This window comes from Clavelina lepadiformis, chromosome 2 (assembly GCF_947623445.1).
Source record: "Clavelina lepadiformis chromosome 2, kaClaLepa1.1, whole genome shotgun sequence".
Lineage (NCBI taxonomy): Eukaryota > Metazoa > Chordata > Ascidiacea > Aplousobranchia > Clavelinidae > Clavelina > Clavelina lepadiformis.
Genome location: NC_135241.1, coordinates 3,471,612 through 3,490,305, shown reverse-complemented (window position 1 = coordinate 3,490,305; position 18,694 = coordinate 3,471,612). Strand labels below are relative to the sequence as shown.

The window sequence follows — 18,694 nt, the reverse complement described above, 5'->3', positions numbered from 1 at the left end:
AATGATTTTTCAGAAAATGTGGCTTTATGCTCATATTGTATTTCATCTCTTGCATGCTAGATAACATTTCTTTTAAGAGGTCTCGATAGTTCTCTGCCTTTCTGTTGCCGAAGGTGTTACTAACAACTAAAGAAAAGGCATTCCAAGCCCTTGCTTCAACTGTGTTCATTGATGCTGCAAAGTTTGGATCTCTGAGCAGCTTCTTTATTTGTGGGCCACTAAAAACTCAAGCCTTTTTCTTTCTTTTCTTCACTGAGACTTGGGAAGGCTTAGCAGATGTACTTAAAGCAATCTCCATTGTGATCAAAAGCCTTAGCATATCAATTCATTGCCCCAAGTTTGATGGGAAGTAGCAGCAGGATGATCTTCTTGGTATCTACTAACGGGTTATGAATGATACTTTTCTCTCCAGGTGTTAAACTGCTCCTTTCTGGCTACTTATCTTTTATCCAATGCTCATCTATGGCTCTGCTATCCCAGTAGCAGAGAAAACAAGGGTATTTAGTGTAACCACCTTGCTGTCCTAACAGAAGGTTCATTATTTTTATGTCTACACATAATCCCCAGCCATGATCACTGTACTTCAGTGTTTCCAGCACATCCTTAATGTTTTCATACGTTTCTTTGAGAGTCACAGAATGCCCTACTGTAATCGATGCATATTTATTTCCATTGTGAAGTAACACGCACTTCAGGCTTCGTTTTGAGCTGTCAATTTTCTTTTACGTTATACGAAAAATGTTATGCTTATTGTTGACAATGTTTACATTTTACTAAAGAGCAGGGTTCTGTCACAAAAAGCATTGGCCTTTTAAGTCTCCAGGGCAGATGTATACAGATAAATACGGTAACTCAGTAATGAGCTACCAAACGTGATGTATAAACCAAGCGCGATGTATAAAGATGGTAACTAAGTAATGAGATACGAAAGAAAAAATGAATGCGTCCACATATATTTTCGAAATTCGAAACGAGGTCCGTGATTGAAAAAAGATTGAAAACCACTAGATTAAAGTTTACTGAAAACTTTGTCAATCTGAGCTACAACAAAACTTCCAGCCGATCGAGGTTTCATCATAGGTGATTTCAATAACAATATTTGATCTGTTGCTGTTATACGCTCACCGTACCGTCACTAACGAAAGTCAAAATTTGATCAATTTATGAAATTGGGGAAAATGCGCTGTGAAAAAACCTAACGTGATAGAGAAATTCTGAGCTCAGAATTGGATTCAGCAACCAAAACTTAGCCTAAGTCAATCATCAAAGTTCATGCAACAAAACTTTTTTTTGTTTTTGTAGACCAGTGTTATTAATTCGGGATAGTTTTGTGACAAGCGGCTATTAGGCTACTTAGTTAAGGACTTTTTAAATTTAAAAATAAGTTTACTTGCTAGTTATTGGTCATTGCCCAGAAAGGTTTAGCTCGGGCTCAGCACAGGGTTTCTGCTTTTTCGCCTTTTTAGTGGCCCACGTTCGGTTTGGTTGCGAAAAGTTTAACATTTTGTTTTCTGGTTCCGGTTCTGTTTCTCAAAAAGATCCTTTCCCGTCATTTAAAAGTTCGGATTCGATACTGTCACTTAAGATGCTGTCTTGTTGTCATGGTACGATTTGAATTACAAAATTCGAATTATCTCGATGTCTAGTATTTAACAGTTTATTCAACAGTATTGCAGAAAACCTTGCACAGCATAGATTATACTATACAATTGATTCCAAATTTTTCTAATCTTTTAACCGGAAATAGCACAGTAGTTCTGTATGTTTGACATGAAATGTTTACAAAAGATTTAAGAGAAATGTTATTGAATGAGGGAGACGTTCATCTAGCAGTGTGCAAATTCTTCTGCGGATGTGGTAGCATAAACAACACGCCCACAAAACACCTCTAACAGACGTGATCCTTCGGTTACTTTAGGTCAACTCGTCGCTCGACTGACCTTGAGAGCTGCCTCAAGATTTCAAGGATGTAGCGATCGCAGCAAGGGTTTATATTTAGCACTAGAAGACCTGGTTTAACATGCTGGAATACACATTTGTACGCTCAGTGTCTTGTACAGTAGTTTGCTAACTTCTGTAACACTAATTTTGAATTTAAAAGCAATCTTTGCTCGGCAAACACTGTCTGCTGCTGCTGCTTGAAGAGATTGTAAAACTAGCTGGGGTTAACTCAAAGCAACTGCTGTGGAAATGGAAATTGGTCGATTTCGTTTACTTTCCAAACATGGAAGTATGCATTGGAAAGCCTTCACTCAATAACAGTGGAATACCGTAATTTGGAAAACATGCTGAAAATGAATTTATTCATAACACCAAACCGTATATTGTACAAAGTAGGACACATACTCCATAAAGCTTCGTCATTAGCTTCTCGGTCATTATGAAAAAACTGTACACATTTTCAGGAAAAAACGACGGTCTTAACCAAAAATATTTTTCGGGCAAGCAACTGAAGAGCAATTTGTAGACATCTCAAACAAAGTCTGGGAAAAACGCTTTTTTGTGTATCGCAATGTTGTGAAACCTTGAAATATTTACAACAAAACAATGCAATGTTTGTACAGGTGGAAGAAAAGTTTTTGCTACGTTTCTTAAACGTAACTTTACAGAAGATTTAAAAATTTGGGCAAATGAGAAAAAGTGCAAAAGCAAATCGTATTGTTTGTTGTGTATGTCACATGAAAGGTAATGCAATGCCAGGAAAAAACTAAGATATAGAAAATAAAGCAGTATCTAAAGTGGAGGCTAAAAACATGTTCATAAAGAAATCGCCTATTCCACGCTAAGAACAACGAAACGCACATTTAAGACTAGAATCTATGCTTAAGAATTCCAAACAGGGTCACACACAAGTTTCATGTCATAGTCAAATGCTCGTATACTACGGAGGTTTTATGCGGGTGTCGGTACAATAAAACCTTGAAGTAATGCTGATGTATGTCAGAGTTTGTCATTAAAACAACAAATAAACTTCAAATGAAAACAAAGGTTGATACGAACATGATGCGCAAGAATTTCTATACTGAGCAAAGGTTCGACATTTTGAATGTTTCATTCGACGTTTAACGACATACCGTCAGGTAAAAACACGTAAAATGCAATAACATGACACGGTATAACATCCGAAAAATCCAAAATGTTGTAAACTTTATGATGTTTGACTCACATCTGGATGACGTCAATATTGCCTGCTTCTTCAACCACAGTGTGCGACCAATCATGCGGAACTCGACCAAACTGCGATAATAAGTTAGTCAGTTATAAAAGCCGTGATGTTAAACGCTTTTACGATATCTCAAGGCAAAACAGAATAAGCATGAATACTATAAGATTTCAAACGTTTATAAATCTTAAAATTTATTGATAACTTTCTTTTTCCAGCTCACCTGTATGTCGGTTAACTCCCTGTAGAGTCTGCCCGCAACTTCGGGTCCGTTTTCCATCGTAGGTATAAACAGGTCCTGGTCCATGTAAAGGATATGTTCGATTGGACAAATCACACAGGCAGTGCCGGCCCCGAACATTTCCAAAACCTGCCAAGACAACCTCTTCATAAATAGGTTTTCGCGAAAGGGTGGTAATGTTTCGTGTTATTACTATTTACACAAACTGCCGGGCAATAATTTCGAATTTAGAAGCGAAAAACATTGATTCGCAAAAGTAGTAAGAAAATGCGACCTTGAAAAACGAGGCAACTATGCAATTCCCCTCTTTAAACGTGGAATTTGAATCAACGGTATGTTAAGTACAAGTGTAGTAAAGACCGCAATGGGCTTCTACAAGCACTCTGGCAATACCCAATGACACTTATTAGCCAGCTGGTTGGGACGAAGTGCCGTTAAATGTAAGCCCTTAAGCTAAACTTTTGCGCAAAATCTCTGCTGCAGACATTAACCTACATGACAAAGAAAGTGCGTTCAAGCGCGTTCAACAAGTTAAGGCCATACAGAGACCAATGTTTATTTTTGCTTACCCGCTTTTCTTTCAATCCTTTAGTAAGATCTGCCATTGTCAACACTCGTTCTGTTATTTTAAATTCACCCCAGGATTCGGCCAAGTCCATAATCGACATCCGGGTTACCCCAGGTAAAACAATACCTTTGTCCAAGGGCATAGTGGCAAGTTCGCGGTCTGTGTGGGAAAAACAAGAAGATGAAATAGAAGCTTTAATTTTCAAACTTTAAAAGATCCCGTCATGTTGATACCTCCATCCTCGTTGATCCAATAGATGAAGACGTTCATTGTTCCGACTTCGGTGATCTGGTGATCTTCACCGTGCAACCAGAGCACCTGCTGGCATCCTCTTCGGGCTGCCTCCTCCTGGATCCTTATTGTGGGTCCGTAGTTGCTGGAAAGTGCAAGAAGATGGTTGTTGGGTGCGAGAACAAAAAGATGAGACGTTTAACTCATGAACGAATTATGTTTCATGGTTAAATTATGGTTGCATAGATACTGTGTATACCGAAGCAAATTTTAACTTGGTTAGAATGATTGAAGACAGACCCAATCAAGCACTGCAGAATTTAACATCGATTTAAAAAACATTCTGATAGATATGAAGGCTGTTGCTATGTGGTTGCCGCCCAGTGATAACTTAAAGTTTGGCAAGTTCTTGTATTACACGACTATAACTACTAATTAGCTGCAAAACCATCTTTTCTAATATCCACAGTGGTGGACTACACGTCGATATTAACATTCCACCGGTATTCATTCATAGCTTGAAGCAAAAACGTGAAAGCCTGTAAGTGAAAACATTTACCTTCCCAGCTTAAAAGCTCCTGAGCCGCCCCTAGCTGCTCTAAGGTAGCGAGGATCAGCCATCAGTGATACTGGGTTGAAAGAACCGGTCTCAAAGTAGGGCCCAACCGGACATAGAATGCAATAAAGGAGCGCTGATTTGGACATGTTGACACCAAGCGAAGGCTGAAACAAAGAAATGTAAAATTAATCGTGATCCATATTCAGTTACGTGTATGTGTGTCGCCACAACATTTCGTATGTTGATGTTACCGTGTATAGGTGGTAGCAAAATAAAAGGAAGACAACCGTGGACATTCACAGCCATATATTGCGTTAAGTGAGTGATATCTCAATGTGTAATCTGACCTCGGTTCCAATCATTGTTGGTCTTAGATACAAGGACGCTTTGTTCGAGTAAGGCACCCACTCTTGGTCCACTCTGACAAGCTCGCCAATGCATTTGAGCAACTCTTCTTTATCAAATTCCTGTGAAAAAATGATACTTTACTTGATAGATTTAGCTTTTTGGTCCTGACTCATAGTTAAGTTCATTTCTGTTAAAAGATGACACAAACCGCAAAACTGCAGGTGTTTCGCAGCAATCCTGCATGCCACGTTTCTCTGTTACTAAGCAATTAAATAAGCTTAAAAGCCGTAGTGTTTTTCCATCGCCATAAAATTTATAATGCAAGATGGTGAACGATGTTTTGGTTTAACCAGAGAAACCGTAAGCGGCCTGTATGTTAACGTGAAAAAAAACTTGAACGAAAAACAAGGACTTTATAAACAGTGCACCTCATAGTCAAATAAAAGTCACCAAATTGACGATTTTTAGCGTAAAGGTACAAAAGATCGAGACAGTGATCCAGCAAAATAGCAATAAACCGTTACAGGGTATAACAAAAAAACATAAAAACCTTTATGAAGGCAACTCGCTATTTTCACTACATCACAACTATTTCTTATATTTCTAACATATCCAGAGAACAATCTCAAAATGCAAGGAATAGCAGCAGAGCGGAATAAAAAAAAAAGTTATGCAATTTAAAGCTGAAATTTTGCCTGAAGTGGAAGGCTCAGAAACGTTAAAAACACCTGCTGGCCAATTGCAAACCGCTGATGAAAAAATACATAAGTAATATCATTTCCAGTTTAAACGAAATGATTCCAGGTCAAGAATCAAACACACCAACAAACAAGAGATGGATATTCAGAGAAACCGCAAACTTGAAACTCATTAACCAAGCGCTCGTACCGGCAAGCAAGCTCTCCGTGCGGTTCTTTCCATTCTCTTCATATTTTCCATTGGTCTAAACATGGCGATCCTATTGTCTTCGGTCCGGTAAGCTTTCATGCCCTCAAACAACTAAAATCATGAATCACATTTATTATCTTCTGGGATAAATGTAATCTTTTAAAACCATGCAGAATAAGTGTTCAATGGTTAATGAATAATTTAACATTTTACTAGTAGGCCTAGTAGCCATTCGCAAGTAACAGAATTTCATTTAATTAATAAAAGCTCTGCTTTTGACGACAACAGTTTTAAAGGCCTGGTTTTTTAAGAGTTGACGTCATAATTCCAAAGTGAACTCAAATAACACAGCTTACAAGTAATCCCGTTTTCAAATACCCTGAAGCTGATTAGAAAAAGCAACTTACATACCTGGCAAGCTAAAGGTTAAAGGTTAAAGCTCACCTCTGTTGCGTAATGAAAGACGGATGTTGCCGGGTGCAAACTTATGTTTTCGATGGGTTTAATTGTTGGGGTACCCCAGCCATTTTTACTATCCCATTCGACGGCCAGCATGTGGTCAGTGAAATGCTTTCCGAACTTGCATTTGTCGGGGTTAGCTGGTTTCGGTTTAGGGTGGGCAGTGAAACGGTATTCCACCTCCGACGCCTACCAAACATAATAAAAATACCTGTAATTTTTAGATGTTGACTCATTAATGCTGCCAGTTTACAACCAACACATGTATGTTGCTCAACAACGTTGAAGAAGCAACGACAAACAACAGCGCAATGAATTCGAAAAATGATTCCGTTTTGACAAAAAATTATTGGTCGACTGATGAATAATTACATTTAACTGATTGTAAAATTGTATTTTTGAAATACTGCGTGCGCGAATCGTTGGGTTTCAAGGCACATGAAATCTCTCTTACCTTAAACGAGGGACCGCCGTTCAAAAAGCGCTGAACCTAAAACAGAAAACAGAAAATTCAAAAGCCATTATTTCAGCAGTACTGGAAAAATACAACATTGAACATCAGAACATATGTCCATGAGCTAGAGTTAGGATAGGAGAAATAAAATCGATCGAAGCGATGAATGCCTTTCGGCTTGGGTGAGCTGAAAGCTACATTCAGTGCTTGAAATAGACCAGTTCAGAGGTAACTTGAAAAGATTTTGCTTCAATGTTCGTTGTTTTTAAACACAAAACTGTTAATAATTTTTAAAGGCACTGAGGACATCATTTCATTATACACACGCATCTAATGAAACTTGAAACATTGCAACATGCACAGGTACATAATTTCCGTCAGTGTATGGGGCGCCAAATCATGACCAGACATCGTGAACGTATGTGATTTATCATAAACACGACAAAAATAGATAATAATAATGCCAATGTCTGATAGTGAATGCTATTTACAGTTAACGATGACACACTGCTTGGAACATATGAGTGATGAATGATGATATTATGTGAAGTGGCGTTATTTCAAGCAAGTATACAACGACGTTTAATCTATGGTTAAAAGTTGCATAGATGAAAGTGGCTAAAAGTCAGCTGCGTGTTACGGAAAAAATTGGCGTCAGTATTAAATATTGTTTAGAGTAAGATCTACTATTCAGATTAAGCATCAGTATACTACCTTTGGACAGAATAATCCGTCAGCCGTTTTTACGGGAGCATTAATTGAAACTTTGTATCCCCATGCCATGCGCATAAAACAGGATAAATCGCAATAAGATATAATCAACATGTTAAAAATTAGTTTTTGCTTGTTTTTCTTTTTTAATCTGTGAACGAACAGTTTTCAATTGCGCACTAAATCTTACCGCCCTAATTTTGTGACCTATTTTTTGTGTCGAACATATGCCACTACACTCATTGCTGGGCATGGAAAAATACCAGTAAGTTTTGCACCGAGGCAAGAGAAAAAAGACTGAAGGGCAATAATCAGTCAGAGTGCTCGCTACTCGCTTACATAATGGATAAACTAGCAGTGAGGCTTTGCGCGCGGACGTTTTGCGCGCAGTCTTTGGTGAAAACCATCTCAAATGAACAATGAAGTATCCTGCGCGTATTACGCTATTACCAAGCTCGCTTTTTCAGTGGTCGAACACCACAGATGTTTTATCCAATTACTGTCGCGCCGCGTACTTTTTTACATTGCGGGAGAACCTTTCAGTTAGCTACATTTATTCTGCTACTGTAAGTTTTGCTTTGACTGCACATTATTACGAAGATTTGTTTTAATAGTAACGTGACACCAGCACACACCGACCTACATAGATTATATGAATAGCACCCCAGAGAGAGGAAACGATCGCCACAGCCGCACATGAAGGAAACGCTTCACACATAGTTTTATAATATACACGACATTAAGAAGGGGGTGCTGTAGTACCGGTACAGTAAAGCACTAATTTTTTTGACATTTTATAACCTTACAAGGATAACCGGAAAGTAAAATCACAGTATTATTACTTACCACAACGAACGGGGATATGCGAGCGCATTGGTCAAGTAACCGAAGCCTTCCACACGTGGCCATAACTTCTACAGATGTTTCTTACGATCAATATTCTACAACAAGCACGTCTTCTATGGCAAGCCTAGGCTATATTTACCAATAATGCTGAAATTAGAAAAACTGTAATTAGAAATTGCCATTAAGGTCTTAAATTCACAGTCACAGCAGAAGCCTAAATAATTCAGGTACTAAAATAACTAAATCATTACATTGTAAGACTAAACGTGTCACGATTGCAATGACGTAAAATAATGAATGGCTAAAGTGTTCACCGATGTTTCACAATATCACAGGTCACTTAGCCGGAAACGAGGATGATATTACGCGACAACTGGTCAGTACGTTATCTGACGGACTGAGCTGTGATTGGCTAACTCTGTCTGACAACCATATGTGAGCGTGACATACAGTACACTGGTAATTATATTCCTACGCATTCACATCATATGAACCGCTTTATGTCACAGAAACGCGCGTGCCCGTAATTCTAGCTAAGAATAGATAACCTATATTCTATTCATAATTACGAGAAGTACTAGGCAAGTCTGGATGTCGTTTTGTAACAGCTGATCGGCAAATACAGTACTGATTCCAAGTTCACCACTGCCCAAACCGCTTTTATATAGTGTGAGTGGTTAGGCCCTAAACGTTGGTCCTATTCTTGTAATTTTACTGTTACTACAGTTTGCTTATTTAAGTGAAAACTGGAACCTCCTAACCTAAATAATCGATTATCACTTCTACCATCTGTCTGGCCAAAATAAGTTCAACCAAAAGGAGTCAAAATGATGACGCAATCTTACATTGGTCTTTATCCGCAAACAGTGTTTGTAAGTGTACGCGCGCACTGTTTTGCATGAAACGCACACAAAAAATTCAAATTTCGGAAGGCACAAATAGGTCTACTAACCTAGCTACGTAAATCCTTTAGAAATATAAAATTTATACGCAGTCCCACACCCTTGGAACCGGGTCAAAAATTACAAAACGCACGTAGAGCTAAATTCAGAGTTGGACAACCATGTTACAACAACTAATAGCTGCCACACTATACATAAGCGATTTTCATGTCCATTTTATGATATTTTTAACGTTACAGACTGTGCTCTAGTATAGTATTCATTAACACGCAGTATACAAATTGGTGTAACTTCCGGCTTGTCATGCTAAAGCACAGATTCCATAAATTTAAAATAAAACACACAGGCTACCTTACACCACCTTTGCCTACCTACTTTACTACTCCGGTAAGTATTCGGCCTCCTAGCTAACAACTAACATTAATGTTCGTGCTCTAATACATGAATTTGTTTGATTTCATTTTTCTTCAGAACATGTAAATTAAAAAAGCTAAGCACGTGCACTACCATCCTACGCAACCCACAGCTTCTGAAACCAACTGATCGATTTAAACCATTGCGCCCTATTATGATGCGCTATTTCGTCACGCCATGCCGGTTAGGTAATGTCACGTAACTCTTATTTTAATCCTTTAATTGAATTTAACGAGTTGGGACTTGATTTCTTTATTTCAATTTTCTAATCTTAGAAAATATCTTACTGCGTTGTCCTAAAATTTGTTTTTAATTGTCTTTAAATTCACTATTTTATGGTTATTTAAATCTTTTAGAGACATTACCTTAAAATGGGCGTGCGTTGGCACTTCCAACTTCTTATTGGACAAATTCCTTGTGACGTAAAAAGGCCTGTTGTGATGACCTGGAGTAACCCAGTGTTAAAATATGCCATTTCCCGAATTAAAAGAAGCCTTCTTTATGCGCAATAGCCTAGATTCTGTAATTTTCCACCGAAAAAAAAGCACTGCTACCATGCTATGATGGTCTTAGAGCTTATAAGAACACAGAAAATTATATGTTCAAATTTAAAAAATAATGCTGTGTGTTTGCATGTTCTTTCAGATTATATCATTTTTTTAACAGTCCACTACCTACAAAAATATAGTTATTATGTCATCATTACAAGGCAAAATTAACTGTGTCAGTGAGATTGACCAATTAGTAATTACCAACAAAAAAATATTAATTTCATTTTGTAAAATGTGTCATACAGCCAAGTACAACTTTCTTCAAACATATGATTGTTTGAAAACCAAGCAAACGATGTTTTACCTGGGCCTGCAAATTTTATTTAGCCTAAATCAGTAGCTGTTATGAACAACGTTCTAACAAGCTGCTCGACGCCTGATGGAACAATAAATTGTCAGTTCCCGTAAGTAGTTTTCCTGTAAAACTGAAATTATAGTTTACGGTTTTATAGACACGTAGGATCTTAAAATTCAATCTGTACGAAGAATTTTGCTCTGTTTGCGTTAATATTTCCTGTTTGTCTTAAGCTCCACTGTGCTTACTCACAGCCCTGTAGGGTATTTCCCAGTACCTGTTATTTTCCCATATTTTATTTAACTTTCCAGAAATCGGTGAAACTTGTCAGGGCATGCTTTTTGAGAAGAGTTAGTAAAAAGTTAAAAGCAAAGTAAAATTACTACAACCTTTGGAATCTTAACGCAAAATAGTCCCCCATTGGTTTTGGTCAACAAGTTTTGTTAATTTGATCCATTTTTTATATGATTATCTTTAGTTTTCATGAAGTGTCAAGTTCACCTTCAAACGTTGTACATCCAGTGAAATGTTTCTTGAAAAATGTTAAATTGAAGTGAAAATGGTCATTATACTAAAACCTAAACCAACCGTTATCTGTTGTCTCATCTAAGCCCGATTTGAATGTAACCAACCAGAACCCAGGCCAGGCAAACAGCAAACCAGGCACCCCTGTCTCCTATGCAAGCTAACATAGTTTTTAAGTGTGTGTTACAGAAGGATATACGGTACACATATAGTCATATACCATGTACACGTTAGATTTTGTACACCACATGGCAGGTTTGGAAAGCTTCACTGTGCTGTTAATATTTGTAGTTTGTTTGATAGCTCTCAGCATTTTAATGTTTGCTAATACAGGCGCTGATGCAATAACAAATCACCCGGCTTTGTGACTTCATTATTGTTTTGCTGTTGTCCCACTTTTTAAACACGTGATAATGATTGGTTTTAAACATTTTTGTGTAAATACAAATGAGTGTAAACGACCTTATTTCTAAAAGACGTTCTTTGCCACATTCTTTTTCAAGAATCGCATTTCAAACAACGCAAATACTGGTGAAACTTGTTTACTACTTTTTCAATTGTTAGACTAATCAGTTAATCAAATATACTATGTCTGCCGCCACCAGACATAATTTTAACAACAAAAGGTGCTCAACCGGTGATTGAATTCTTTAATGAACCAACGTTAAATAAGATAATAAGAAATGAAAAGAAAGAAATAAGAAAATAAAAAATAAGAAACATTTCTTAATCTCTAGTATTGTTATCTGCGATGACGAAGCTCACCCGCATGGGTTTGCGAAACATTGGTTCACTGAAGAATTCAATCACCGCTTGAGCACCTTTTGTTGTTAAGTTAATCAAAATTTATAAGTCATCTACCGCTAAAGCTAAACACCATAGCCTGTAAAAGCATATACATGATTAGTCCATGTTTCAGGAGTCTTAATCACACAAACAACTGCATAGTTAGTAAGGCAGTCATGGCATATAGCATCAAAACAGAATTAAAGTTTTCAGCTATGTCCTGCCACATCACTCTTTGCATACGATGTCGACTAGCTTATAATGCCATACATTGTATAATGTATAACATGTGAAAAGCGCTCTACATTTGAGCGCGCATTTAAACCAATAACGATTTAATGTTATGCAAAAAAGGTATACCGGTGTAGTTTCAAACTAAACTTTGCGTAAAATAGGAGCTTGGGATCAAGAAAGCAGAGCAGCAACAAACTACAACCTCAAATTATTTGCGTTGTAAATGTTTGAAAAAGAATACCGTATATTTGTGAAACTTAAGAGGTAACAACTATACCTACATCGATTACATCTCAGTTATTTTTACCATATATTATTGCACTAACAGGCCTACTACGAAATTCAGCACAAGCATTACTCAAAACTTTTTGATGATCGATAAAATGCATAGTTATTGTCAGCATGAGGCGGGACATGTAAAATATTTCAAGTCAAGCTTTCGAAACGAAAATTAAAGCTTGTATAGGCTTCAGAACTTACAGAAGATTCCATGAAATCTGCAATGGTAGCAGGCACTTCTGGATGATAAAGGTGTATATACGCCTTATACGGTATAACTAATCAGACAATATGTGACCCATATTGTCTGTACATAACGTTGTTTTAGTAGATTTGGAAATTTATGTTTTATTTTAATTATGGAATGTTGTAGTCATACATTTGTATAGCCTATACATAACCATATTTATGCTTTATAAAAACTAACAAATCGAAAACATCAAAAATCCTAATCAGTTCTTTTTTGCCGCTAGCGAACAATTGTTCTTCATAGTTTGGTCGCTAAACGTCGTCCAAATTATCATTCAGCAAGGTAAAATGTAATTAATCGTCAACATAATTTATGTTTTAGCAGAATGCGCAACATTCACGATGGTTTCGTTTGATGATATTTTCACGGTACTATTGTTCTACACGGTAGAAATTGATACTTTAGCAAGAAACGCTCATCGTAAATGCCTTCCGAAAAGTTCAGGCCTGAAGGATCACATCTCAACACCTGGCCATTTGTGCTGCTGTGCTTTGGTTTAAACTTTAAACTTTGAAACTTCTTCTATCACAACAAGCTGTCATGAAATAATAAAAAAATTGTCACATGGTAAGATTTTATTGCTTCCCGCTATAAACATCTATAACAATCTTTTCTTTTAATGAAACGACAACAGCATATACTGTATATGGCTATATGACAGGTATGAATCAGAGAACCCGTCATATAGCAATATAATTATTCATTCATACCCGTCACATAATTTATAAATAGTATCGCTTTTTCGCAGTAATGACAAAATAATTTACTTGGAGTTATTAGCGAAAATATGTGCTTTTTACACCTTCAAATTTGGAGCCTTATACAGATGTTATAATATGTCGACAAGTACACAAATGCTAAGCACAGCGATTGTTGTAAGTGCTGAAGGAGAATTTAAACTATAAACATATTGCACGTGGCTGTATATCAATCTGTTTAGATAATTATAATGAACTGTTTATTAAACAACGTCTCATTAAGCCTAATACTTGATTCTTTATTCAAGGTTGTCTGATAGCCTCGGACATGGATTTTAGTGCATGTAGAAAGTGTGTTTATATGAAACAGAACGAACTACACAGTTTCAACAACTCGCTGGTCTACCTTTCTTTGTAGATAAACATCAATATCGAAGTGTCGTTTTGCTTCAGGCTATTCATACACCAGAAATACGTATAAGTTGCGCGTGTGGTTATTACAATTCAACCTTGATATATTAATTTCAAGTTTTAGAGAAGAAATAGTCGCTAAACGTTAATCTATAATAACGTGGGTAATGATAACAACGGTTTTAAGGTTATAGAAGTCACCGTCAGCGCAGAAATAGTCAAGGCTCGTTTAGTGAACTTAGGTTTAGAGTCATGATGCGTATATTTTCAGTTCAAGCAGTTATGGCAAGTTGCTGTCTTTTGGCAAGTTGATTGTTTGATCATAAACACAACTTTTAGGTGGCTTCAACATCATTTTATCAATTTTACGACAGCTTTTCAGTTACAAGTAATTTATATACTGTAAAAGACATCACATTGTTGTAGCTTATGTTGTGACAACAATGCCCAGACGTTGTGTTGCTTTGTTTGCGTTGTCAACTTTAGTTCTACAAGAAGCACTTGCGGCAAGTAAGGCTTTTCTTTTCGCTTTTTACTATATAAGTTTACAGCAACACAAATAAATATAATCGTTACCCAGACTTCATAAACGTTTGATGGTTTGGTTTGTGTGGTCTTTATGTATTTGTATTCGTTTAATATAACGCATTGCAGTGAATATTTCGACAAATTCAATATGATAAACTGGAGGCAACATGAAAAAAGAGATATGATGTAAAGATGACTTAATGATAACACTCTATAGTCTATAACGCTATATAGTTAATTAACGTACTGTACAGTTGAAATAAATTTTTGTATTCAAAATAATCAATTATTCACCAGGTTGCAATTATGACATCGAAGTTACCAATGACTGGAAAAACATACAAAGTCCGGGTTTTCCAACGAAATTTCCACCTCAAACACAATGCTACTGGAGGTATGCTGTCCTGTAATTTATATACCTGTTTGGGGATGGTTATCCTATGACTCTAAATCTAAAGCTTTAAATGTATATAACCTCCACGTTGCAGACTGATGGCACCAGAAGGCTATCGTATTAAGCTACAGTTCCTGAGATTTTCTCTCGTGGCTCCGACTCAAGATGGCATCTGCAACTGGCAGTGGCTTCAGATAATTGATGGGGATGCCGGGTCATATGATCAAGATGGAGGACACAGAGTGTGCGGAAAACAAAGTCCAGGAACAATTGTATCTTCCGGTACAATAAATTTCCTGTTTTTATCGATATTTTATTGGAATAAACTAGGGCTGGTAATTTAGCCGATTCTCTTTAGCTGTTAGCCGAATCGCATTGGCTGTTTGTTGGCGGTTAGCTGTCATTGTCACTAATTGCCATGTCACATTATTCATCGCAAGCAAAATTGCTATTTGTTTTTAAAACATGTCATGAAAAGGGTTGTATTAGCAACTTATTCCATGATAGACCACAAAATTTATCAAAAAATCAAAGTATTGAAGCATTAAAACGATTAACAGAGCTGCAAATTTCTGTGAACCATTGGATTCACAACAATTTTGCTCCAAAATCTATCCTCCATGTACATTTTCGGCTAATGGCTAACAAAATCTCTCGTCGCTGAGAATGTTTCTCCGCTCGCGGTTATTAGCCAGCTAAAGTTACCAAGCCCTAGAATGAAAATTAATTTTGTGGAAGACACTTACACTCACAGGTGTTATTTGAAGAAAGATTTTAGTTAATAATGTATGTTACGTCATAACAGGCAGGGTTTTAAAGTTGAGTCTGCAGTCAAATACAGGCTCCGCTTCGCAAACTTATGAAAGCTTCCAAGCAAGTTATGCTCAAACACACGATAACCCAAGGATCCCAGGTACGGTAAATAAATAAAGATTTCTCAACTTGCAGTATTTATGAAGGTTTGTTGGCAAGAGACTTTTAATAACTGGTTAAGATGGATTACACAATCAATATGTCCACACATGTTCAGCTAACTTAGTGTTGTTAGTAGTAACTTAGTAACTTACATTGTTGGCCCAACTTTTATAGCAATTTTGCAAAACGGCATCAGATTATTAAAACTAAAATTGTAGATTTTGGTAAAGTCTTTATTTATTATTATTGTTTAGAACAAGCACAAACAAACGTCGGGGGGACGAAGCAAGATAGACCGGGACCCACTCGAAAAACCCTCGGGTCCGTTCTCGAACGTAACAAACCAAAGCGTCCCAGCACCCCGAAGCCCATGTCTCAAAATGAAAGGATGGAGCTGTATAATAAATACAGAAACCAAGGTATAGATCCCAACGAGATAGACATTTCGCCGTACGGGGAAGATAATAGAATGATTCGCACAAGAAGTACCACGCCCACTACCGCCACCACGCGTAAGCGTAATATTAGATAAGTGTTTGTTAAAAGTTTGTTAAAACGATTTGTTCACATAATACTCTTGAATTTTATAAGAGGATTTAGTTGTTATAATTTTGTTAAAACGCACGTGTTTGTATCTGTTGGCTATACATTCTTACCGTGAAATTTGCAAAGTGTTTATGATTTCTTTGAATAAGAATATAAAAGTGTCAATTAAGCAATTAAATTGTACGTTAAAATATTCTTATTTGTAAAAAGAAATATCTTAAAATTTTTCACTTTAATTTGGTTACAAAATTTATCCAGTTTTGGACGACTGGGCGCCGCCGCCCAAAAGAACTCCTACTTTGTCGAGCGAAATGCGGACTGTGGTAATCGTCGTTGCCACGATCGTCGTTGCCTTCATTGTAATTCTGATCGTTAAAAAGTTTGACCTGATCCAAAAGTACAAAAAGTGGAAAAAGAAAAAGTCCGCAGATGATGAGATGGACATGGACAGTGGATTCGAATCCCATTGCAAAGGAGTTTACGTTGAGGATGAGACCGTGAAACACCGAATTAAAAAAGAGTCTTTGAAATCAGCAGGAGGTAAGCATCAGTGTCGGCATCAACATCGTCACCACCGTCATCGCTATCCAGAAGATCAGAAAATTAAAAGAGATGACGGAAAAAGCCAACCACCATTCTCCATTAAAAGAACGATTTCAAAAAAGACGGGAGTCCGCAGTCATCCCCAGCATCATCTGCATCATTGCCGAAAGAAACACAAACACAAGCACAGGCATTCTGGACACAAGAGTGAAAAGGAGCAGCAGCTATCGGATCAGCCTCCTCCACGAGACCAAAAGGTTCAACATTTACCGGAAGACGATAAAGATTGTGTTCGTCAAATCTCAGCGAAAGACGAAAGGGTAGTAAATGACGCTCCCAAAAGACGTCATCACAGCAATCATCAACGATCATACGTCAAAACGACGTATATGAACAGAGCGTTCGACAGTGAGGAAGATGTTGAGAACGGTTCTTATCACTTTAAACATTCTCCTCCCAGCAGGGAAGATAAACAGTCATCTGAATATCAGCGTCATCATCGTCAGCAGCGATCTCATAAGCGACATCATTTGCATCATAAACGTAGATCCAAAAACCGCTACGAATCTTCAGATAGTGATTCAGGAATTTGAGTCCATGATCGAAGGGGAATTATTATTTTTAAAAGCATCGCAGACAGACAAAACCTCAAAGTCAAGAATAAACTGTATTTTACGAACATGGAATGAAAATTTTGTGATGAAAAACTCATGTCTTTAGCCTTTGTAACTAGTTTTTTTATCTTGTCCAAAAAGTGCACTGGCTTACAATTGTCATATATATCAGAATTTCTTTTGCTTCGAGACAAAGATTTTTGGTCAACTAAAATAGCACACGTTTTGTTTGTACAAGCTTGCTTTAAATTCAAATAATGCTGCACCCTTTCTTTTCTTTGCAAAACCCTTAAATTTCAATTCGTTCAAGCTTGAACAAAAATCATTTATTTTATAGGACCCTTAAAAAGGAACTGCAATGCTTTTCAAGGCTTGAACCATTCACTTGCGGATTTGCTTAATGTGAAGTACAATAAATTGCGCGCCAGTTTTGTTTGGTTAAGTTCTGTTTGAATAACAAGAATTGGTCGCTTAGCAGGAAGTTGCAGAAAAGAAAATGACGTCGCGCAACTCTTAATTGAAATCTGCACAAGTTGCATTTATTAGAAAGCAAAATTTTTTGCGAACGAACCCGTCCTGATTCATGCAATACCGCACAACATTATTAGAAGAACAGTAGCAGAGCGGAAATAATTCCGACCCAATTACAGACGCTCCGAGGTACTAACGGTGACGTGTTTTAGAAAAGGTTTACTTCCTAAAGAAAGTTTTTTGTTGCTACTCTAACTTGCAAAGTGAACTAATTTCAAGTATCTTATAATTAAGCATATAGCTTGCCTGGAAACCTATACCAGAATGAGTCACTTGAGTGTTAGTTGTTGGTGAAAAGCAAGTTTTGTGAAAGGGGTACAAGTGTAATAAAATCAAAGATAATGTGAAGATGTGAAGATAGTGACGTAAGTACTTTACTATAACATCAGCATTTTTACGATTTCCTAGAAATCTGATGGTAAGAAAGAAGTTTGCTGTCTTACCAAAGCGTTTCGGAACACTTTGCGACATTGAAAGAAGTTTCATGTCTTTTTGACGTTTCATTTAAACTTTGCCGTGAAAAAGGGTGCTACGTTTGTTTGAAATAACTACAGATACAAACTGAAAACTTACCATTTTACAAAGCTTTATAAACGTGTCGGAAGTACAGACGTGGGTTTCTTAGATATGTTGTTGTCGCAAAATTGCAAAACTCAGCAGTAAAGTATAGAAACAACATACTATATAAGAACTTCTTATTGGTTATAAAAGTCCCGTGTGAGGTGGTTTTGGTGACGTTGTGCTTACGCTGTGAAGGCGGAAAACGTGTTTTCCGAGGTCAAATGACAAAGAAATAAGCGAAAAGTATAA

At 37.0% G+C, this 18,694-nt stretch overlaps 2 protein-coding genes across 2 annotated transcripts; one reads left to right on the top strand and one right to left on the bottom strand.

The window, feature by feature from the left end:
- Positions 1 to 2,275: 2,275 nt before the first annotated feature.
- On the bottom strand, positions 2,276 to 8,632 carry LOC143446269 (branched-chain-amino-acid aminotransferase, cytosolic-like). The gene is made up of 10 exons (XM_076945840.1): positions 8,469 to 8,632; positions 6,912 to 6,947; positions 6,443 to 6,646; positions 5,999 to 6,109; positions 5,110 to 5,229; positions 4,763 to 4,926; positions 4,206 to 4,348; positions 3,974 to 4,131; positions 3,387 to 3,533; positions 2,276 to 3,237 (listed from the first exon to the last, which is right to left on the bottom strand). The coding sequence occupies exons 1-10, from the start codon at positions 8,529 to 8,531 to the stop codon at positions 3,163 to 3,165; spliced, it is 1,221 nt and encodes a 406-aa protein (XP_076801955.1). The 5' UTR covers positions 8,532 to 8,632; the 3' UTR covers positions 2,276 to 3,162.
- A 5,499-nt stretch (positions 8,633 to 14,131) lies between these two features.
- LOC143447081 (uncharacterized) lies at positions 14,132 to 17,795 on the top strand. Its single transcript, XM_076947013.1, has 6 exons — positions 14,132 to 14,323; positions 14,639 to 14,735; positions 14,830 to 15,017; positions 15,541 to 15,648; positions 15,905 to 16,162; positions 16,455 to 17,795. Exons 1-6 carry the CDS (start codon positions 14,257 to 14,259, stop codon positions 17,330 to 17,332), a joined length of 1,596 nt encoding a protein of 531 aa, XP_076803128.1. The 5' UTR covers positions 14,132 to 14,256; the 3' UTR covers positions 17,333 to 17,795.
- The last annotated feature ends 899 nt before the right edge of the window (positions 17,796 to 18,694 follow it).

Excerpts from the sequence above, each read along its gene's own strand:
- LOC143446269 (XM_076945840.1), bottom strand. The coding sequence starts at position 8,531 with ATGGCCACGTGTGGAAGGCTTCGGTTACTTGACCAATGCGCTCGCATA. Across the intron at positions 5,230-5,998 it reads CACGGAGAGCTTGCTTGCCG|GAATTTGATAAAGAAGAGTT; the intron begins GTACGAGCGCTT and ends ATTTTTTCACAG. Across the intron at positions 3,534-3,973 it reads AAGGATTGAAAGAAAAGCGG|GTTTTGGAAATGTTCGGGGC; the intron begins GTAAGCAAAAAT and ends TTGTCTTGGCAG.
- LOC143447081 (XM_076947013.1), top strand. The coding sequence starts at position 14,257 with ATGCCCAGACGTTGTGTTGCTTTGTTTGCGTTGTCAACTTTAGTTCTA. Across the intron at positions 14,736-14,829 it reads CAAACACAATGCTACTGGAG|ACTGATGGCACCAGAAGGCT; the intron begins GTATGCTGTCCT and ends TCCACGTTGCAG. Across the intron at positions 16,163-16,454 it reads GCCCACTACCGCCACCACGC|TTTTGGACGACTGGGCGCCG; the intron begins GTAAGCGTAATA and ends AAATTTATCCAG.